This window comes from Bufo bufo, chromosome 6, assembly GCF_905171765.1.
Source record: "Bufo bufo chromosome 6, aBufBuf1.1, whole genome shotgun sequence".
Taxonomy (NCBI): Eukaryota; Metazoa; Chordata; class Amphibia; order Anura; family Bufonidae; genus Bufo; species Bufo bufo.
The window spans coordinates 425,675,895-425,697,189 of record NC_053394.1 but is presented as its reverse complement, the minus strand read 5'-3'; the positions used below and the strand labels follow the sequence as shown (position 1 = coordinate 425,697,189).

General features: G+C 44.2%; 1 protein-coding gene across 5 annotated transcripts in view; it reads right to left on the bottom strand.

Moving 5' to 3' along the window:
- Positions 1 to 21,295, bottom strand: part of LOC121005031 (aquaporin-8-like) — a 31,379-nt gene that overhangs the window by 3,705 nt on the left and 6,379 nt on the right. For 2 of the 5 annotated variants that reach the window (XM_040437534.1, XM_040437535.1), the window contains one exon: positions 7,123 to 7,408. In XM_040437534.1, coding sequence (XP_040293468.1) covers positions 7,123 to 7,388 — 266 coding nt within the window. In that variant the 5' untranslated portion in view covers positions 7,389 to 7,408. Of the gene's footprint in view, positions 1 to 7,122; positions 7,409 to 15,481; positions 15,484 to 18,198; positions 18,203 to 21,295 lie in introns of those variants that run through there. The other 3 variants (XM_040437538.1, XM_040437536.1, XM_040437539.1) reach the window with 2 other exon arrangements.

Below are 21,295 nucleotides of genomic sequence, written 5' to 3'. Positions count from 1 at the left end.
TCCGTCCCCCATTGACTTTCAATGTAAGTCAGGACGGATCCATTTAACTTACACTTAGACTTAGATTTTTATTTTACAGAGTAATGCAAACGGATCCGTTCTGAACGGATACAAGCGTTTGCATTATAGGTGCGGATCCGTCTGTGCAGATACCAGACGTATCCGCACCTAAACGCAGGTGTGAAAGTAGCCTAATGTGTAAGAACAGTATGTTTGTAGTGTATACATGTGTGTATATGCAGTATGTTTGTAGCATATATGTGTATTGTATATATAGAGTATGTTTGTAGCGTATATGTGTGTAATATATGTACGTGTTTAATGTCTATTTTATAGTGTATATATGTGTGTAATGTATATATGTGTATATATGTTTGTAGCATATATATGTGTGTAAAGTGTATACATGTTTGTCGTGAATATATGTGTTTGATGTGTATATGTATATATATGTTTGTAGTGTATATACCTGTGTAAGGTACGACGTGTGTAATATGTATATTTGTGGTCATGGCTACGGCAGAGAGCTAGCGCCCCGAACATGCCGAGACCTGACAGAGGAAAACCAACCTGCCTAACTAATATGGCTGGAGAGAAAGCCTAAAAGGGGGCAAAAACACACATGAGTAGGGAGAGAAAAAACCTTTATTGCAGCTGACCAAGTTACAATACCAAACTGTGGAATGCCTGGGATATCTCGGCCTGAGGGTTAGGTATGTAACGTGTGAAGCATGAGGAGCGCCAGCGACCCATTTTGCGGATGACGTGGCCGGGGACGTTGTGCTTTGAAGCCGCGGATGCAGCTCCAATACGGAAGGAGTGCCCTGAAATGGTCTTGGGGTCGAAACCCAAGCCCACCGCCAGGGTGCGAACGTGGGAGATGAACTGCGAGGCCGTGAGGGCCGAGGCCTGGAACGGGAGCAATGGGCGGTCAGGGGCGGAGTCCCCCAGAGCTGCCAGCAAGCTCCTGAGTACCTGGACCGGGCACCATGCGTTAGTGGACTGGAAGAACTTCACCTCCACTGGTGGTCCCACCTGCGAGGTTTTGGAAGTGAGGAGGTGTAAGGAGAAATGGTCGTCGTGCCATACCAGCTGACCCCTGGTTAAACCCTTGGACCTGGCTGAACTGTGGGTGAATTCGCTGGGTCTTAAGAACCCGTGGAACTAAGGTACATGGCAGCCTTGATGACAGTGCTGGAAAGGAGCCCAAAAGTAAGACCATCTAGGGAGGTGGAAAGCTTTCTAAATAATTCCCCTGATACAGTCAGCCTGCTCGGGATGGCCGCAAGACTACTCTTCTGAACACCCCTGAGTGTTGCCCTAACCGCTTGGGACAGAAAAACCGACCTACTTTCGGGGTCCACCAACATGGAGAAATGTTGGACTCCGGCCAAATATCATTTGATGGTGTTAAAGGATAGTTTGCGGTCAGTATGATAGTAAGCTATGCAAGCTGTGATGTAAGTGGTCTTGTCAGTGTCTTGTCTTGGATGTAAGCACATGAACCTGTTGAAGGTGTTCCAAGCGGTCCTGTAGTTCCTGGCCGTGTTACAAGATAAAGACTTCTGCATCAAAGATTTTGCTGAAGCAATAAAAAGGTTTAATCCATCACGAGAGTTTGATACATCGGAGGAGGGAGCCCCACTCGGTCTGCCTCTGGCATGACCTGAAAGAAAGTTTTGAAATTAAAGCGGGACAAGGCGTCTGCGGCCGCATTAGGTAGGTGATTACCGTCTTGGGGCCTTCTGTCTTTGCGGGTGCCACCGGAACATTAAGTTGAGCAGACAGCTGGAGCAGAGCCTGGAGCTTGCTCGGCTGGCAGTCTGGGCTTTCGATTAGAAGAAAGTCATCCAAGTAATGGATGACCAGAGGACAGTCGCAGTGGTTGACCAGGATCCAATGCAACGCCTGCGCGAACTGGTCGAACAGCCAGGGGCTGCTCTTGGACCCGAACGTCAGGCAATTGGCAAAGAAATACCGGTCTTGCCACTTGACGCCATAGAACCTCCAAGCTGTGGATGAATGGCAGCAATTTAAAGGCATCAGCGATGTCCGCCTTGGCCAACCATGCCCCCCGACCTACCTGAAGAATGAGTTGGATGGCCTCGTCTATGGTGGCGTAACTCATTGAAAACTCCTCGGAGGGCACTAAGGAGTTTAGACTGGGTGTGCTGGAGCCATGAGATGCAGACAAGTCAGAAATTAGACTTTTTTTTTTTTTTGGTACATGTTGGACACGATACCTATGGGGAGTATCCTCCAGAGGTCAAACGGCACGAAGGCAAAGGGACCGATGAGGAACCCCTTGTCCAATTCTGACCTGATCAGAGTCCCCACCGGCTTGGGATCCCTGGTTGCCGACAGAAGATTGGGACCCTCCCAAGAGGCTTGTGGGAGACCTACCAGGCCTGGGTGGAAAGCCGTGGTGAACCCACAGACCAGGAACTGTACAAACTGTGGGTTATAATGATTCTGCAGCAGGGATTCTAGTAGAACCACATTGACCCCGCTTAGTCAGGATGGCCTGGATCTTTGAGGACACGCCATCTGGGGGTGAGCCCTGAAACAGACTGCGCATACATGAAGGGCCCTACATTTGTTGTAATGACAAGCAGCTTGATTAAGTTATTACAAACCTGGCTGTTGCCCCGGAACCTATTGGCTGCCCTAGCTTGTCCGTGGCTGGGCCAGACCGTTGAAGGGACCCGGAGCTACTGGGAAGGGATCTGCCCTGGGACGTGGAGGGATTTGCCTTGGGGCACCAATCTGCAGAGTGGGCAATGGACTGGCCTGAGGCACACGCCAGGGCCTTGAGCCCCACGAAATGCCGGCAAAGAGCTCCATGTCCACGGCGGCCCAGTTTGTGATGTGCTGGAGTTGGACCAGTGCGGCGGCGGCTTTGGCTGAAAGGGAGAGATGGAAGTCATGGAAAGCCTGGCCGCCGTACTAGTGGCCCAAGTCCATGACTCTATGCAGGTACGTGTCCAACTCCTCCCGCCTCTCGGGATGGACCGAGCAGATGATGTCCCTAAATAGACTGAACGCGAGGGCGAATTCCGTGATTGTAAGCTTGTTTAGGCGGGGATCCCTGGCCTTGAGAACAATGGACGCGTCGACGCAAGCTATGGTTTTGCTGTCTACCGTGTCATGGGTGGTTATCAGGATGGATGCTAGATTAATATCTTTCCCTTCTAAAATGTCTTTTTGATGTGGCAGGGAATGAAATGCGAGGGAGCAATCTCGGGAGCGTACGGAACCCTACCTGGGGGAACGGGCCCTGGGGTGGAGGTTATTGGCAGGGCTAGAGTGGACAGGTCAGGTGGCAGCCCCCGGTAGGACTCGACGGCCAGGAGTCTGGACTGGACGTCCGAAACCAAGGAGGCGATGGAGTTCATCCCAGCATGTAGCTGCGTCAGGGACACCTGAAAGGTGGACATGGAGACTTGCTCCAAGTCCGGGGCTGCTGGTTCAGCCATCAGTAGCCTATACAGCTCTGCTTTACGGCGGAGGCAGGGTATTGGATCCCTCTCCGGTTAAGCTCCGCAATCAACTTCGGAATTGACCAACTCCTTAGGGCCGCTCGGATGCGGGTGTTTCCGGTACCGACAGGGCTTCTTCGATGTTGGAAATATGCGACATACTGCAGCTGCGAAGCGACAAATAGAAAATAACATTTGAACAGGAAGCCCCGTACCTTGCAAGCGACACCGAGTCGTGAATGGTGGTTAAAGGCGGACTAGCGAGAGCGAGTGTCTAGTGCTCTGAACGGCGGGACCGTGGACTAAGGCTAACCGTATTTGGCCCCAGACAGGGAAATGAAAACTGAAGAAAAAACAAACATCAAACCTGAAATCGTATCGGAGAAAGGAATACTGAATCGAGTCTAAAACATGACAGGCGACAGAAACAGTAAATTAACAGTGTGAACCCGAAAGTGACAGGCAACAGAAAATAAATAATACCACGTAAGATCTTGAGCAATACGGACACTGGAAGAGATAAAAGATCTACGTACGCCTGAGCGCGATAAACCATGGCATGAGAAGTGACGAACGTGCACCCTAAACGTAAGAGGCAACAGAAACCGGAAACGTACATCAATGCGCAGCCGGTGGCAGACACGGCGTGACATGAACGTAAGCCCGAAGCGTGACGGGCAGCAGATGATCAATGAAAACGTAAGCCTGAAGCGTGACAGGCAACACCTGAAAAGTTAAACACGTAAGCCTGAAGCGCAACAGGCAACAGATGATGAATTGAAACGTAAGCCTGAAGCGTAACAGGCAACAGATGATAAATTTAAAACGTAAGCCTGAAACGTAACAGGCAACAGATAATGAAAATAACACGTAAGCCTGAAGCGTAACAGGCAACCTATGATAAATTAAAAACGTAAGCCTGAAACGTAACAGGCAACAGATAATTAAAATGACACGTAAGCCTGAAGCGTAACAGGCAACATATGATAAATTAAAAACGTAAGCCTGAAACGTAACAGACAACAGATAATGAAAATGACACGTAAGCCTGAAGCGTAACAGGCAACATATGATAAATTTAAAACGTAAGCCTGAAACGTAACAGGCAACAGATAATGAAAATAACACGTAAGCCTGAAGCGTAACAGGCAACCTATGATAAATTAAAAACGTAAGCCTGAAACGTAACAGGCAACAGATAATGAAAATGACACGTAAGCCTGAAGCGTAACAGGCAACATATGATAAATTAAAAACGTAAGCCTGAAACGTAACAGGCAACAGATAATGAAAATGACACGTAAGCCTGAAGCGTAACAGGCAACATATGATAAATTGAAAACGTGAGCCTGAAACGTAACAGGCAACAGATAATAAAAATAAAATGTAAGCCTGAAGCGTAACAGGCAACAGATGATACATTGGCAATAGATGACAGATTGAACGTGCGTTTGAACGTGACAGGCAACAGATAATACACTTGAACAAAAAACGTGAGCTTGAACCGTGGCAGGCACCCGACATGGTGAGATGTGAACGTAAGCCTGGAGCGCAACAGGTAGCAATGGTAATAATACGTGAGTCTGAAATGTGACAGGCCAATGACTGAAGAAGGAACGGACGCCTGGACAGAACAGGCCGTGGGAGGCAAGAGGCGTAAGGCTGGCCGTGACCGCCAATTGAAACATAGGCCTGACACGTAACAGCAACAGCCTGTCATTGACAGACATGACAGTGAAACAAAACATGGTGACATGAACAAGAAGTAACCTGAGACGTGACTGGAGACAACCCGGTGACTACGAAGTGACCCTGACGCGGGTGACAAAAAGGAACTGAGGAGAGGGCGTGCCTCCTTTTAAGCGTGCCTACGCCCCTCCCACAAATGCAGGCTGACATGTCAGCCTTAAGCTACATGTGTGTCATATGTATATGTATGTAATGTGTATACGAAGTGACCCTGACGCGGGTGACAAAAAGGAATAGGAAGTTGCATTGCAGCGTAGACTGAAAGACCGTGAATGTGTGGTAGAAAATGAAGCAGTTACCGGAAATGTCCGTGGATGTAGTGAAGTGGAAAAGCGATGGTCGGCTCAAACATTCGCGGTCTTTCAGTCTACGCTGCAATGCAACTTCCTATTCCTTTTTGTCACCCGCGTCAGGGTCACTTCGTATACACATTACATACATATACAGTACATATGACACACATGTAGCTTAAGGCTGACATGTCAGCCTGCATTTGTGGGAGGGGCGTAGGCGCGCTTAAAAGGAGGCACGCCCTCTCCTCAGTTGCGTGCATTGTGTCTAATGTGTGTGTATATATATTGTGGGGATTCGTTCTGGTAAACAGGATAAGGCTACTTTCACACCGGCGTTTGGTGCGGATCCATCTTGTATCTGCACAGACGGATCCGCACCGATAATGCAAATGCTTGTATCCGTTCATAACGGATCCGTTTGCATTACTCTGTAAAAAAAAATATCTAAGTCTAAGTCAAAACGGATTCGTCTTGACTTACATTAAAAGTCAATGGGGGACGGATCCGTTTTCAATTGCACCATATTGCGTCAGTGAAAATGGATCAGTCCCCATTGACTTACATTGTAAGTCAGGACGAATCCGTTTGGCTCCGCATCGTCAGGTGGACACCAAAACGCTGCAAACTGCGTTTTAGTGACCGCCTAGAAAACGCAACGGAGACCAAACGCAGCACAAACTGATGCATTCTGAACGGATCCTTAACCGTTCAGAATGCATTGGGGCTGAACTGATCCGTTTTGCGCCGCTTGTGAGAGCCCTGAAACGGATCTCACAGGCGGACCCAGAAACGCCAGTGTGAAAGTAGCCTAAGCAGACGCAGAATAGAGGCACCAACCAGTTTGTAAACCAAAAGTTCAGTGTTTATTCACACGTTAGAAAGTTCACAGAACAAAAAAACACTTTCAAGCAAAAAAGTCACCTTGCAGTATTGGTGTCAGTTCACACCGTGCGGCCTGTTCTGCCAACCAGAGTCCATCAGCAGGCTTTAGTCCGCCTGTTTCCCCTCACATGAGTCTCATCCCTCCACCCCGGCACAAGCCTCAGATCTCAATACAGAGATTCCTTCTTCTGAACCCAGCTGTCTTTTAAAGCTAGGTGTTAACAAAAACCCGAACCGGCACATGAGTCCAGTCCGGTGTTTCACTGGGGGAAAATACCTGTTTTCCCAGACAACTCCCTTTACTGTGTCACAATATATATATATGATGTGTATACATGTGTAATGTGTTCATATGTGTGTAATGTGTATGTATATTTGTAGTGTATACATGTGTTTAATGAGCATACATGTGTAATGTGTATATACAGTATGTTTGAAGTGTATATATATGTGTGTGATATGTATATGTGTGTAATGTGTATAATATGTAGTTTATATATGTGTGTGATATGTATACATCTATAAGGTGTACTTTCCCAACCACAGCAGAGACCAGCATGACACTGTTTTGGCGTCCACTGTGGGAATGGATCCCTATTGCTTCTCCCCAGTGTAGTTACTAAATGTAGGTCTCTGACACAAAGTTGGTTGATTTTGAGTACATAGATGTCGTTCCTTGCACTGAACTCTAGATTGCCTTTTGGCAATGTCAAACTTGCCTTATATTACCCAGAACAGAGATGACAACTGCTAAAGCCAAACCATGAGTGAGCGCTGGAAGCAGAGGTCCAGCCCCAACGGGATTGACCAGCACTGAGAGACATCCGATGGAGATGAAGAGAACACATCCTACAAGCTCCGCTAGACATGGTTGGACAAACATCTCGAAGATGTTGAATTCAGAATTTTCTTCATCCTTGGCTGCCAGAGCCTCTCTTGATGTTGAGCCCATGATCTCAAGTTCTGTCTCAAGCGATTTGGCCATACAAGTACTTGTATCAACTGCTAAGAAAACAGAAAAACGTGAAGAACCACAATCAAATTAAACTTGACCACAAAGGTTCAATTTCCATTTGCACCCCAACTTTTTAAGTAGTCTAAGACCTTCTTACAAATTTCTTCTCATTAGATATATAGAGATCGAAACAGATCATTCCAACTCGAGACAAGTCTCATAGACTTTGGTGGAACGTAAGTCAAGAGCAATGACCTTTCAAGGTCTAAATATAAAGTGCCCAGGTATAGCTGTCTCTTATTTCTAAAAGAAAGAGAGTCCTAACCAGTAGCCATGGCATTCCGACGTATAAGAAAGGCCATACCCTCCAAGCTTTCCTAAAGTCCCAACAAAATTAGGAAGAACATGACTTGCCAACATGTCCTGCAGATAACTCTATTGATACAAAGGCACCATGTGAATTGTGGGCTATTCCAAAACATGCCTGGGATAACTAAATTTCCTGGGCCTTAAGTTAACGTTAAGGTCCACTTCTTCATCTCAGTATTCATTGTGCAGATGGCAAGAGAAAATATTCTGGGTGAAAACACTTGGTAAAACAGCCATGAAAATGGACCTGACTTTTATTTGACAGTAAACTCAGCCGTAACAGCCAATGTCAGGCAGCTGCTGCCAAGGCTTAACTCCTTAAGGACCGGGCTCATTTTCACCTTAAGGATCAGGCCATTTTTTGCAAAATTTCACCTTATGTGGTGATAACTTTAAAACACTTTGACTTATCCAGGCTATTCTGAGACCGTTTTGTCGTCACATATTGTACTTCATGACACTGGTAAAATGGAGTAAAAAAAAAATATCATTTTTATTTATAAAAAAAAATACCAAATTTACCAAAAATTTGCAAAAATCAGCAAATTTCCAAGTTTCAATTTCTCTACTTCTATAATACATAGTAATACCTACAAAAATAGTTATTACTTTACATTCCCCATATGTCTACTTCATGTTTGGATTATTTTGGGAATGACATTTTATTTTTTGGGGATGTTACAAGGCTTAGAAGTTTAGAAGCAAATCTTGAAATTTTTTAGAAATGTTCAAAAACCCACTTTTTAAGGACCAGTTCAGGTCTGAAGTCATTTTGTGAGGCTTACATGATAAAAAACCACCCAAAAATGACCAAATTCTAGAAACTACGCCCCTCAAGGTATTCAAAACTGATTTTTACAAACGTTGTTAACCCTTTAGGTGTTCCACAAGAGTTAATGGCAAATGGAGATAAAATTTCAGATTTTTTTTTTCCAGTAACAAAGCAAGGGTTAACAGCCAAACAAAATGCTATATTTATTGCCCTGATTCTGTAGTTTGCAGAAACACCCCATATGTGGCCGTAAACTACTGTACAGGCACACGGTAGGGCGTAGAGGGAAAGGTGCGCCGTGTGGTTTTTGGAAGGCAGATTTTGCTGGACTGGTGTATTTACACCATGTCCCATTTGAAGCCCCCCTGATGCACCCCTAGAGTAGAAACTCCATAAAAGTGACCCCATCTAAGAAACTACACCCCTCAAGGTATTCAAAACTGGTTTTACAAACTGTGTTAACCCTTTAGGTGTTCCACAAGAGTTATTGTCAAATGGAGATGAAATTTCAGAATTTAAATTTTGGGGAAAATTTTCCATTTTAATCCATTTTTTCCAGTAACAAAGCAAGGGTTAACAGCCAAACAAAACTCAATATTTATTTCCCTGATTCTGTAGTTTGCAGAAACACCCCATATGTGGCCGTAAACTACTGTATGGGCACACGGTAGGGCGTACAGGGAAAGGTGCGCCGTGTGGTTTTTGGAAGGCAGATTGTGCTGGACTGGTTTATTTACACCATGTCCCATTTGAAGCCCCCCTGATGCACTCCTAGAGTAGAAACTCCATAAAAGTGACCCCATTTTGGAAACTACAGGATAAGGTGGCAGTTTTGTTGGGACTATTTTTAGGGTACATATGATTTTTGGTTGCTCTATATTACATTTTTGTTAGGCAAGGTTACCAAGAATAGAAATTCTGAAATTTCATCTCCATTTGCCATAAACTGTTGAGGGACCCCTAAAGGGTTAATAAAGTTTGTAAAATCAGTTTTGAATACCTTGAGGGGTGTAGTTTCTTAGATGGGGTCACTTCTACTCTAGGGGTGCATCAGGGGTTCTTCAAATGGGACATTGTGCCAAAAAAAAGGCCATCAAAATCTGCCTTCCAGAAACCATACAGCGTTCCTTTCCTTCTGCGCCCTGCCGTTTGGTCATGCAGCAGTTTTCGACCACATATGGGGTGTTTCTGTAACCTGCAGAATCAGGGTAATAAATATTAAGTTTTGTTTGTCTCTCAACCCTTGCTTTGTTACTGGAAAAAACGGATTAAAATGGAAAATTTGCTAAAAAATAGCTATTTTGGCACCGTTTTTATTTAATTTTTTTGACCGTGTTCATCTGAGGGGTTAGGTCATGGGGTATTTTTATAGAGCAGATTCTTACGGATGCGGCCATACCTAATATGTCAACTTTTTTTATTTTTTTTATTTTTACAAAATAATATTTAAAAAAACTTGTTTGTTTTAGTGTCTCAAGTCTGAGAACCATATTTTTTTTTTTTTTGTCAGTGGTTAAATGGAATTAAAATTGGGGAAGGGGATTATAAATGTAGTATTCCATGAAAGTGTGGTACTCCCTGAAGCAACCAATAATGCAGAGGCCCGGATGATCGGGGCACGTGTCACACTGAGTGGTGGTGTCCTTTCGTATCCCCCTCCTGTGAGACACTCTACACCTTTTTTGGGTCCGTCCCTTCTTTCCAGTATGGGGGACCACACCTGGAAAGTGTTGGCCAGGGACGATCCGGGCGCCTCCAGTTCCCGAGGTACTCCGGCCTACTCTTTCCCGGTCAGAAAAGATTAGGGCCTTGAGGACTGCCTCATTGAACTGTTGCCAGCGCTCTGGGACAGCACAAAAGAGTTGTATAAGGCAACCTGTACCAAGTAGACCGCAAGTTTTTTGTTACATGCCCGGGTTTTGCGCATGGTGTTATATGTATTGAGGACTTGATCAGAGAGATCAACTCCTCCCATATACTGATTGTAGTCGACGATACAATCGGGCTTGAGGACTGTTGCCGCGGTACCTCACACAGGGACAGGGGTGATGCCGTTACCGTGAATTGTGGACAGTACAAGGACATCCCTCTTGTCCTTATATATGACCAGCAGCAGGTATCCACTGGTAAGGGCACGGGTCTCACCCCTAGGGATAGGTACCTGGAGGGGGTAGGCAGGGAGGCCGCGCTGATTTTTCCGCACGGTCCCGCAAGCGAACGTGGATCTGGCGGTAAGGGACTGGAACATGGGGATACTAGTATAAAAGTTATCCACGTATAGGTGGTAACCTTTATCTAGCAGTGGGTGCATCAGGTCCCACACAAGTTTCCTGCTAAAACCCAGAGTGGGGGGACATTCCGGGACTGTCGGCACGCAGAACACAACAAGATCACTGAGGAGATGTTCACAGAAAATATGGAGGAAGACCAGGAGGATGTCCCTACAACTACAGATGTAGTCCCAGAAACTGTCAATCCTAATGCTGTTAGAAAGCAAGGAAACAGTGACCCTGTTGTAGAGACTGATGTGCCACCCATGGGTGCTGCTTCACAAATATCACCAGCCACTGAAAATATTTTTTTTCCAAAAAGCTAATTTTTTTTTTTTTTCATTAAATCCATGAAACAGCTCAGCAAGTCTACCGAGCCAGCCTCCACCTGAGTCGCGGCCCTGTGTGTTTACAGAACCGGCTAACCCAGCTGCAGGGGCCACACTTACAGAACCAACTGGTTCATTGGCTCAGACTATGTCCACAGAGCCATCTGGTCCAGCCACAGGAACCAGTGTGGATAATGAAGGGTTCCAGACAGTAAAGAGGAAAAACATCACAGCAGATTTTCGTGAAAGAACATCACAGCAAAGAGAGCACCTGAGCTATCAGTACGGGAAGTAGCTTCTGGACGTTACAGTGCGCTGGGAGAAGAAGATCTGGAAAAAGAAGCTGAAATGGACCATGTTCATTCAATTAATCCTGAGGATGACCCTCAGAAAGAGGAACCTATCCCCTCAGTGTCCACCAAAAGATGGGGCACTACAGGTCACAGCAGTGGGAGGAGGACAAAAAATGCCAAGAATTTTAAGTGACCTGAATGAGACTATAAGAAATCTCTGTTAATGTGAACAGTGTAAAGACTAAGAACAGGCGGCAGGAGATTTATCCTTCTCCCTACAGGAGACTTATCTGAAGAGCAATGCTCATGAGTTTGCAGCCAAGAGACACTGGAGACATGGAGCGTCATTCTGCTCTATTGTGCTGGAGAGAAATGATGGCGTAGTAAGATAGAAGATGAGGAAAAATAACTGCAATAATGTGTAGTGGAGGAACATCCATGTGTATAATGTTTGTGAGGTTTATTATCAATGTGATTTAAGTTTATTTATTTTCTATGACTTTATTGTAAAGATATTGTAATATTTTGTTGCGTTAATTTAACAGCTTAACGACTCAGGACGAGAATGCTCGTCCTAAATCGCCGGCACTTAGCGCTAGAGGACGAGCATTCTTTAATAAAATTAAAGTTTTACAAAAAAAAATTTGTTTGCAAGTAAAAAAAAAAAAGCATCCTTTTCCAAAAATAAAGTAAAAAAAATAGGGAAAAGACATATAGACATATTAGGTATCGTCGCGTCCGTGATCACATGACCTAACTCTTCAGGAGAACACCGTCAAAAAAATAAAATAAAAACTGTGCTAAAAAAAGCTATTTTTTTGTCACCTTACATCACTAAAAGTGCAATACCAAGCGATCAAAAAGGCGTATGCCCGACAAAATAGTACCAATCTAACCGTCATCTCATCCCGCAAAAATGAGCCCCTACCTAAGACAATCGACCAAAAAAAAAAAAAACTATGGCTCAGAATATGGAAACACTAAAACATCATTTTTTTAGTTTTAAAAAAGCTGTTATTGTTTAAAACTTGAGTAAGTTAAAAAAAGTATACATATAAGGTATCACCGCGTCCATATCAACCGGCTCTATAAAAATATCATAAGACAAAACCCCTCAGGTGAACACTGTTAAAAAAAATAAAACGGTGTAAAAAATGTCTTTTTTTGTCATCTTACATCACAAAAAGTATAATAGCAAGCGATCAAAAAGTCATATGCACCCCAAAATAGTGCCAATCAAACCATCATCTCATTCCGCAAAAAATGAGACCCTACCTAAGATAATCGCCGAAAAACTGAAAAAACGATGGCTCTCAAACTATGGATACACTAAAACATATTTTTTTAGTTTCAAAAATTATATTATTGTGTAAAACTTACATAAATAAAAAAAAGTATACATATTAGGTATCGCCGCGTCCGTAATAACCTGCTCTATAAAAATATCACATGACCTAACCTTTCAGATGAACACCGTAAAAAAAAAAAAAAAGGTGTAAAAAAAGCCATTTTTTGTGACCTTACATCACAAAAAGTTTAATAGCAAGCGATCAAAAAGTCATACGCACCCCAAAATAGTCCCAATCTAACCGTCATCTAATCCCGCAAAAATCATACCCTACCCAAGATAATCGCCCAAAAACTAAAAAATCTATGGCTCTCAGACTATGGAGACACTAAAACATGATTTTTTTGTTTCAAAAATGAAATCATTGTGTAAAACTTACATAAATATAAAAAAAAGAGTATACATATTAGGTATCGCCGCGTCCGTATCGACTGGCTATATAAAAATATCACATGACCTAACCCCTAAGGTGAACACCGTAAAAAATAAAAAGATTAACAGTGTAAAAAAAGCAATTTTTTGTCATCTTACATCACAAAAAGTGTAATAGCAAGTGATCAAAAAGTCATATGCACCACAAAATAGTGCCAATCAAACCAGCATCTCATCCCGCGAAAAATTAGACCCTACCTAAGATAAAACTGAAAAAACTATGGCTCTCAGACTATGGAGACACTAAAACATGATTTTTTTGTTTCAAAAATGAAATCATTGTGTAAAACCTAATAAATATTTTTTTATATACATATTAGTAATCGCCACGTCCGTGACAACATGCTCTATAAAAATACCACATGATCTAACCTGTCAGATGAGTGTTGTAAATAATTTTTTTTTTTAAACGGTGCCGAAACAGCTATTTCTTCTGTAATATAGAGCAATCAAAAATCATATGTACCCTAAACTAGTACCAACAAAACTTCCACCCTATCCCGTAGTTTCTAAAATAGGGTCACTTTTTTGGAGTTTCTACTCTAGGGGTGCATCAGGGGGGCTTCAAATGGGACATGGTGTCAAAAAAAACAGTCCAGCAAAATCTGCCTTCAAAAAACCGTATGGCATTCCTTTCCTTCTGTGCCCTGCCGTGTGCCCGTACAGCAGTATACAACCACATATGGGGTGGTTCTGTAAACTACAGAATCAGGGCCATAAATATTGTGTTTTGTTTAGCTGTTAACCCTTGCTTTGTAACTGGAATAAAAATATTAAAATGGAAAATCTGCCAAAAAAGTGAAATTTTGTAATTGTATCTCTATTTTCTATTCATTCTTGTGGAACACCTAAAGGGTTAACAACGTTTGTAAAATCAGTTTTGAATACCTTGAGGGGTTTAGTTTCTTAGATAGGGTCACTTTTATGGAGTTTCTACTCTAGGGGTGCATCAGGGGGGCTTCAAATGGGACATGGTGTAAAAAAAAAACAGTCCAGCAAAATCTGCCTTCCAAAAACCGTATGGCATTCCTTTCCTTCTACGCCCTGCCGTGTGCCCGTACAGCAGTTCATGACAACATATGGGGTGTTTCTGCAAACTACAGAATCAGGGCCATAAATATTGAGTTTTGTTTGGCTGTTAACCCTTGCTTTGTAACTGGAAAAAAAAATATTAAAATGGAAAATCTGCCAAAAAAGTTAAATTTTGAAATTGTATCTCAATTTTCCATTCATTCTTGTGGAACACCTAAAGGGTTAACAACGTTTGTAAAATTAGTTTTGAATACCTTGAGGGGTGTTTCTAGAATGGGGTCATTTATGGGTGGTTTCTATTATGTAAGCCTCACAAAGTGACTTCAGACCTGAACTGGTCCTTAAAAAGTTGGTTTTTGAAAATTTCAATATTTACTTCTAAACTTCTAAGCCTTGTAACGTCCCCAAAAAATAAAATGTCATTCCCAAAATGATCCTATCTTGAAGTAGACATATGGGAAATGTAAAGTAATAACGATTTTTGTAGGTATTACTATGTATTATAGAAGTAGAGAAATTGAAACTTGGAAATTTGCTAATTTATCAAATATTTTGGCAAATTTCGTATTTTTTTATAAATAAAAGTGAATTTTTTTTACTTCATTTTACCAGTGTAATGAAGTACAATATGTGACAAAAAATAATCTCAGAATGGCCTGGATAAGTCAAAGCGTTTTAAAGTTATCACCACTTAAAGTGACACTGGTCAGATTTGCAAAAAATGGCCTGGTCCTTAAGGTGAAATATGGCCGTGTCCTTAAGGGGTTAAATAAAAAGATCATTATAGTAGTTATATTCTTGTACATAGGGAGCAGTATTATAGTAGTTATATTCTTGTACATAGGAGCAGTATTATAGTAGTTATATTCTTGTACATAGGAGCAGTATTATAGTAGTTATATTCTTGTACATAGGAGGCAGTATTATAGTAGTTATATTCTTGTACATAGGAGCAGTATTATAGTAGTTATATTCTTGTACATAGGGGCAGTATTATAGTAGTTATATTCTTATACATAGGAGGCAGTATTATAGTAGTTATATTCTTGTACATAGGAGCAGTATTATAGTAGTTATATTCTTGTACATAGGAGCAGTATTATAGTAGTTATATTCTTGTACATAGGAGGCAGTATTATAGTAGTTATATTCTTGTACATAGGAGCAGTATTATAGTAGTTATATTCTTGTACATAGGAGCTGTATTATAGTAGTTGTATTCTTTGTCAAATTTCTTTTTATTTGAGAAAAAATACACAGTCATGTAGAGAGACAAACATCTTGTGTCCAGACGCAGCTGGATAAGTGCATAGTCAGCAAACACAATGCATTCAAGGTGATTGCATACACGACTTCAAATAATAAAGTGACACATGTAAACAAATATCTGACGAGGGGGGGGCTAACAAGACAAAGGAAGGTGGGTTGGGAGAGAGAGGGAAGGGGGAAAGTTGGATGTCAATCAAAATCTTAAGTCAAGACATATCTAAGCCTAGAATTTGCGGTATAGCTTCCAAGGAGACCATAGTTTAACAAAAACTGCTCTAGAGTGATTTTCCCAGTGGGCTAATTCTTCAAACCGATATAGTTGATCAACTTTTTCCGTCCACATCAAGAACGAGGGAGCTGATTCGTTTTTCCATAATAGAGGGATCAGCAGTCGAGCTGCTGTAATAAGCATGGTTTGTAGATTATGCTTTGAGGGGGTTAGCGTGCCATTTGGACACCAGAGCAGCAGGAGTTTTGCATCTAAGGTAATCTGACTATTGCATATCCTGTTAATAGCTGCTTCTACTTCAACCCAAAACGGTTTTATTTTCTCGCAGCTCCACCAAATATGAGATAGAGAACCAATGTCTCCTCCACACCTCCAGCAACTGTTTGGGATAGCGGGATTGAGCTTGTGAAGGAATTCCGGTGTCTTGTACCATCTTGTAAGTAATTTATAAGAGTTTGCCTGTATTCTAATACAACGGTTGAAACCATGTGAGTGTGTGAGGATGAAGGCTTTTTCAGGTTCTGACAGGGACAGGGACAGCTCCTTCTCCCAGGCTGCAAGGAACCACAGATCTGGAGGTGCGGAGGAGAGTAGCTCCTTGTAGAATGTGGAGAGAGGTTTCTTGGGGCGAAGGGCGTTAGAGATTTTCCCCTCCAACCAAGAGGGATCTACCGTAGGCCTGGGAAAAGATTCCAAAAGCGCCACATCCTTCTTAAAAGCCATAAGCGCTAGGAAGGAGGCTCCCTGAACCCTAGGGATTTCATATATTTTACTCCAATTTAAGGCACCTGATACAGTTATGATGTCTTTCAGTTTAGAGTTGGCTAGTATAGCCCAAATTCCTGTTGCATTAGAGGTGGTAGGGTGAACATATGCCTGCAGCAGATCTAAGGGGAGACTCAAACTTGGAAACCTAAGGGTCGAGGACCCATATAGTTTAGTCCATTCCAGTAACAGACCCTTCCATAAGGGCGAGGTAAACTTATTATTAGCAGTACATTTGCGTAAGCCCCATAGAACTAACTTGTCCCTATACGAAAGCAAATCACACTCTAGTCGAGAGACAAGGCCGAGAGGGCGCCAGGAGATGAGGCTCAAAGCTCTGTTTAGCATTGATGCTTTGTAATAAAGGTAGATGTCGGGTAGGCCGAAGCCTCCCAACCTCCTCCCCCGAGTGAGAGTGGCATAAGCCAACCTGGGGGACTTACCAGACCAGACAAAGGTTGAGATGACCCTGCGGACCTCCACAAAGAAGGAATGGGGTAGCCAGATAGGGAGGGTTTGGATGAGGTAGAGCAGTCTGGGGACAATAAAAGCTTTAATGAAGTTTTTCCGCCCAATCCAAGAGATAAACGGAAGTTTTAGAGAGTGTAAGTGTGATCTAATGGATTTCAGTAAAGGGACATAATTTAACTCAAAAAGATCCTCTGGTTTTGCTGAGATATGGGTACCTAGAAAAGGGATTGACTTATTGGCCCACGAAAAAGCAGCGGAACCTTTAAGCGTGTCTACAGTAGCGGATGGGCAAGAAATATTCAGGGCCTGTGACTTAGTATAGTTGATCTTAAAATTTGAAACCGCTCCATATTCTTCAAAAAGGGCTTGAAGTCTGGGGAAAGAGGCTAGAGGGTTGGACGTTATGACCAAAAGGTCGTCTGCAAAAGCGGCCGTTAGGTGGGTATGCGACCCCAAGGTGATCCCCTTAATGTCCGGATCTTGCCTGATCCTGGCCAGCAGGGTCTCCATGACAATAACAAAGAGGGCAGGTGAGAGTGGGCACCCCTGCCTCGTCCCATTAGTAATGGGAAAAGCTGGAGAGAGTGTCCCATTAATCCGTATTCTGGCAGAGGGGAGCGAATAAAGTGAGAAAACGGATTGGATAAACTGGTCCGGAAGGCCAAACTTCGACAGTGCCCGAGACATGAATTGCCAGCTGATCCTGTCAAAGGCCTTCTCTGCATCTGTACTGAGAAGAGCTAAAGGTATTGAGTGCTGACGAGCATGCGTGATCAATTGTATGACACGGACCGTATTTTCACTCCCCTGCCTGCCAGAGACGAATCCCACCTGCTCCTCGTTGATAATGCCAGGGAGAACCGACTGAATCCGTTGAGCCAAAATTTTTGCCCACCACTTCACATCAGTATTTAGAAGCGAGATAGGGCGGTAACTCCCGCAATTTAGGGGGTCCTTATTTTCCTTGTGGATTACCGTGATATGGGCTGAAAGCGATTGGGGAGGGAGGGAGCCCCCTTGGAGTAAGTGGTTACATAAGGTATTAAAATGGGGCATTAGGGTCTGCTTAAAGGTTTTATAGTAAGAGATGGTAAAACCATCGGGGCCTGGACTTTTCCCTGAGGGTATAGAGGAGAGAACCTTACCAATTTCATCCTCTGTGATAGGAGATAAGAGCATGGCTGACTGAGCTGGGGTAATAGTAGGTAACTGGAGGGAGGAGAGAAACTTCTCAGATGCCTCACCTAATTGAGCTGGCGACATATTATCTGGTGTTTTAAGGTTGTATAGGTCCCTATAGAAAGCACAAAAGGTCTTTGCTATGTCTGGAGTTCCTTTATGAAGGACGCCTTTGTCGTCTTTAACTGCAGCAATAAAGGAGTCCGTTTTTTGTTTCTTCACTAAAGCGGACATTAGCCTATTCCCTTTGTCCCCGTGAGCATATGAGCGGAATTTGGCTCTAAGTAAAAGCTTAGCTGACGTGACATTTAGCAGGTTCTTAAGCTTAGTACGGGCTTCCGAGAGCTCCAAGGCACAGTTAAGGGCCTGGGAGGCTTTGTGCGTTAGCTCTAGGGCCTGGATCTGGGAGAGAAGTGTCGCCACAGCCTGATTCCGCTGTTTCTTAATATGTGCACCTAAGGCTATTAGTTCCCCTCTCAGGACCGCTTTATGGGTTTCCCAAATAATGGAAGGAGAGGGAGCGTCAGGGCCTGAAGTATTAGTTGTGAAGAAGTTAGTTATGATAGAGGATAATTTAGCAGCATGGGAGGGGTCTGAGATAATGGTCTCATTTATGCGCCAATTCCATTCCCTCTTCGGGAGGTCCAGCAGGGACACACTCAAAAATACCGGAGCGTGGTCAGACAAGGTGATGTTCCCTATGTGGGAATTGATAACTCTGTTAGTACAGGATTTGGATAAAAATAGATAGTCTAATCTATGGTAAGATAGTTTAGCAGCCGAATAAAAGGAAAAGTCCCTACCAGTGGGATTCGTGGTGCGCCAGACATCTAAAACCCCCAGCCTCTGTAGGGCCAGTTTAAGGCGCCGCAAACGGGCATGTGTAATGGCAGACTTCCCACTTGAGGAATCTAGTGTAGGATCAAGGGTAGCATTAAAATCACCTCCTAAAATAACCATTCCCTCCTTAAAGGAGGATAGAAGGCCTAGGGTCTGAACGAGCCAAGCAACCTGCCCTCTGTTGGGAGCATATACAGTTGCCAGGGTAACAGGAGTGTCAGCGATAGTGCCCTTAACAAACAGGTAACGACCCTCAGGGTCTGCAGATACGGCAGAATGCTTAAAGGGGAGCTGCTTGTGGATCGCTATGCTGACACCCCTGCTAGCCGAACTATACGTGCTGTGGAACCATTGGGAAAATCTTTTGGGGGGCAATTTGGGGATCTTACCCTCTCTGAAGTGGGTTTCCTGGAAGAATGCTATAGATACTTTATCCCTCTGTAAAAGGGCCAGGATTTGGGATCGTTTGCAAGGCTCGTTCATTCCCCGGGCGTTAAAGGAAGAAATCACAATAGACGACATTCTGAAATAGAAAGCATACAGTCAGCATCTGAAAATACAATATATGACATCTGATGGTGGGGGAGGGGGGGGGGGAGACACAAGAGGGAAGGAGGGGAGACACACAGGTAAGACATTAAACAATAGTGCAAATACATTCTGCATAGAAAGCTCTACTGAGCACCTGACAGTATGACCCTTTCTCTTCACGGCTACCAGCCGGGGTCTGTCAGGCGGGGGGTCCCGCAGAGCTATAGAGGGCCTTTTACTGGCCATCTCTCAAAGAAAAGGGGGTGACCCGAAGGTAAAACCGGGTTAACCCCTGCATATCAAGAAACGAGCAGGGAACAGGCAAGGTCCAGAACTGTAAATGGATCAGACCATAACTGCAGTCCAATACATTATTTCCGCAACAGGCGGACATGACTGGCCTGGGATCAGGCCTGAAGCCCTCAGGGAACAGAAAGGCTCCAGCTCACTGCACCTCCAGGCAATCAGTCCCAGGGACAGCACTTGGAACAGGAACAGAAAGGAAAACTCCTCAGGCATCTTCTATGCTCAGGTAGGAGGGTGATCAAACTTTTCAGCCCTAGCCCTGGGCGACCTTTTATTATAGACAGGGCGCCATTCAGCAGCATGAGGTGGCGGGAGAGGTGGATCCTCCATGTCGGCCGGCATCCATGATGGAATTTCGATTGGGCTTAACCCCAGCTGAGCCCAGCTGGCATGCAGGTCTTTCGGCGACCGAATGGAGATCTGGCGTCCGTTTCTGAGGACCGCAATCCCGAACGGGTATAGCCACCGGAACGGGGTAGCTGCAGCTCTAAGGGCATCTAGAAGCGGCTTGAGGATGCGCCGTTTAGCAAGCGTGGACGGGGCCAGATCCTGAAAAAACATGATCTGCGTACCTCCATACTGCAGCTGCTCCTTCTCTCTGCCGGCTCTCATGATCGCTGCGGTGTCGATGAAGCTGAGGAGGCCGCAGATGACATCCCGTGGGGGTTCTGTATTCTTTGGCTTAGGCCTCAGCGCCCGGTGAATCCTCTCAATAATTATTCTCTCCGCTCTCTCAGGGCCCAGCAGGTCGGCGAATATCTCCTGCGCCACTTTCTCCAGCGCTTCGCTGGCGAAGGATTCTGGGAGCCCGCGAATCCTGAGATTCCTCCTGCGGCTCCGATTCTCCTGGTCCTCGACCCTCAGGAGCGCTTCGTTGAGCAGGTCAGTGTGGGAGCTGATCGCTCTGTAAGATTTTTCTTCTCTCTGAAGAGCCGCCTCCTGCGCGCCCTCCAGGTCTGACACCCGGTGACCCATGCTCCGGAGATCTTCTTTAATCTCTGATAAATCACTCTTGATCGGAGCTAAGGCCGAGTTAAGCACCTCCAGGAGTGCCGCTTTTGTGAATAAGCCCCTCTGCCTCCTCGATTTACAAGTGGAAGCATCTGAGACACTCCCGCCATCTGTGTCTTCCTCCATGTCAGATGCCTGGGCTGGAGCGGGCGCCATCTTGGGGGTCTGAGCCGACCGAAGCTTTGCATGTCTTTGCAGGAATTGATCCATGTCGGGCTGTCTAGATTTCACAGGAATAGGATCCGCTTGATCCCTGGAACGATCTTTGCCCGTTTTGCCCATCAGAGCTGTGCTGTTAGCTTAATATAGGGGTTAATTCGCCGGTAAGGATGAGGAGCTCAGCAATCTGCAGCCATCCAGCTACACATCCAGGCTCCGCCCCTATAGTAGTTGTATTCTTGTACATAGGAGGCAGTATTATAGTAGTTATATTCTTGTACATAGGAGCAGTATTATAGTAGTTATATTCTTGTACATAGGAGCAGTATTAT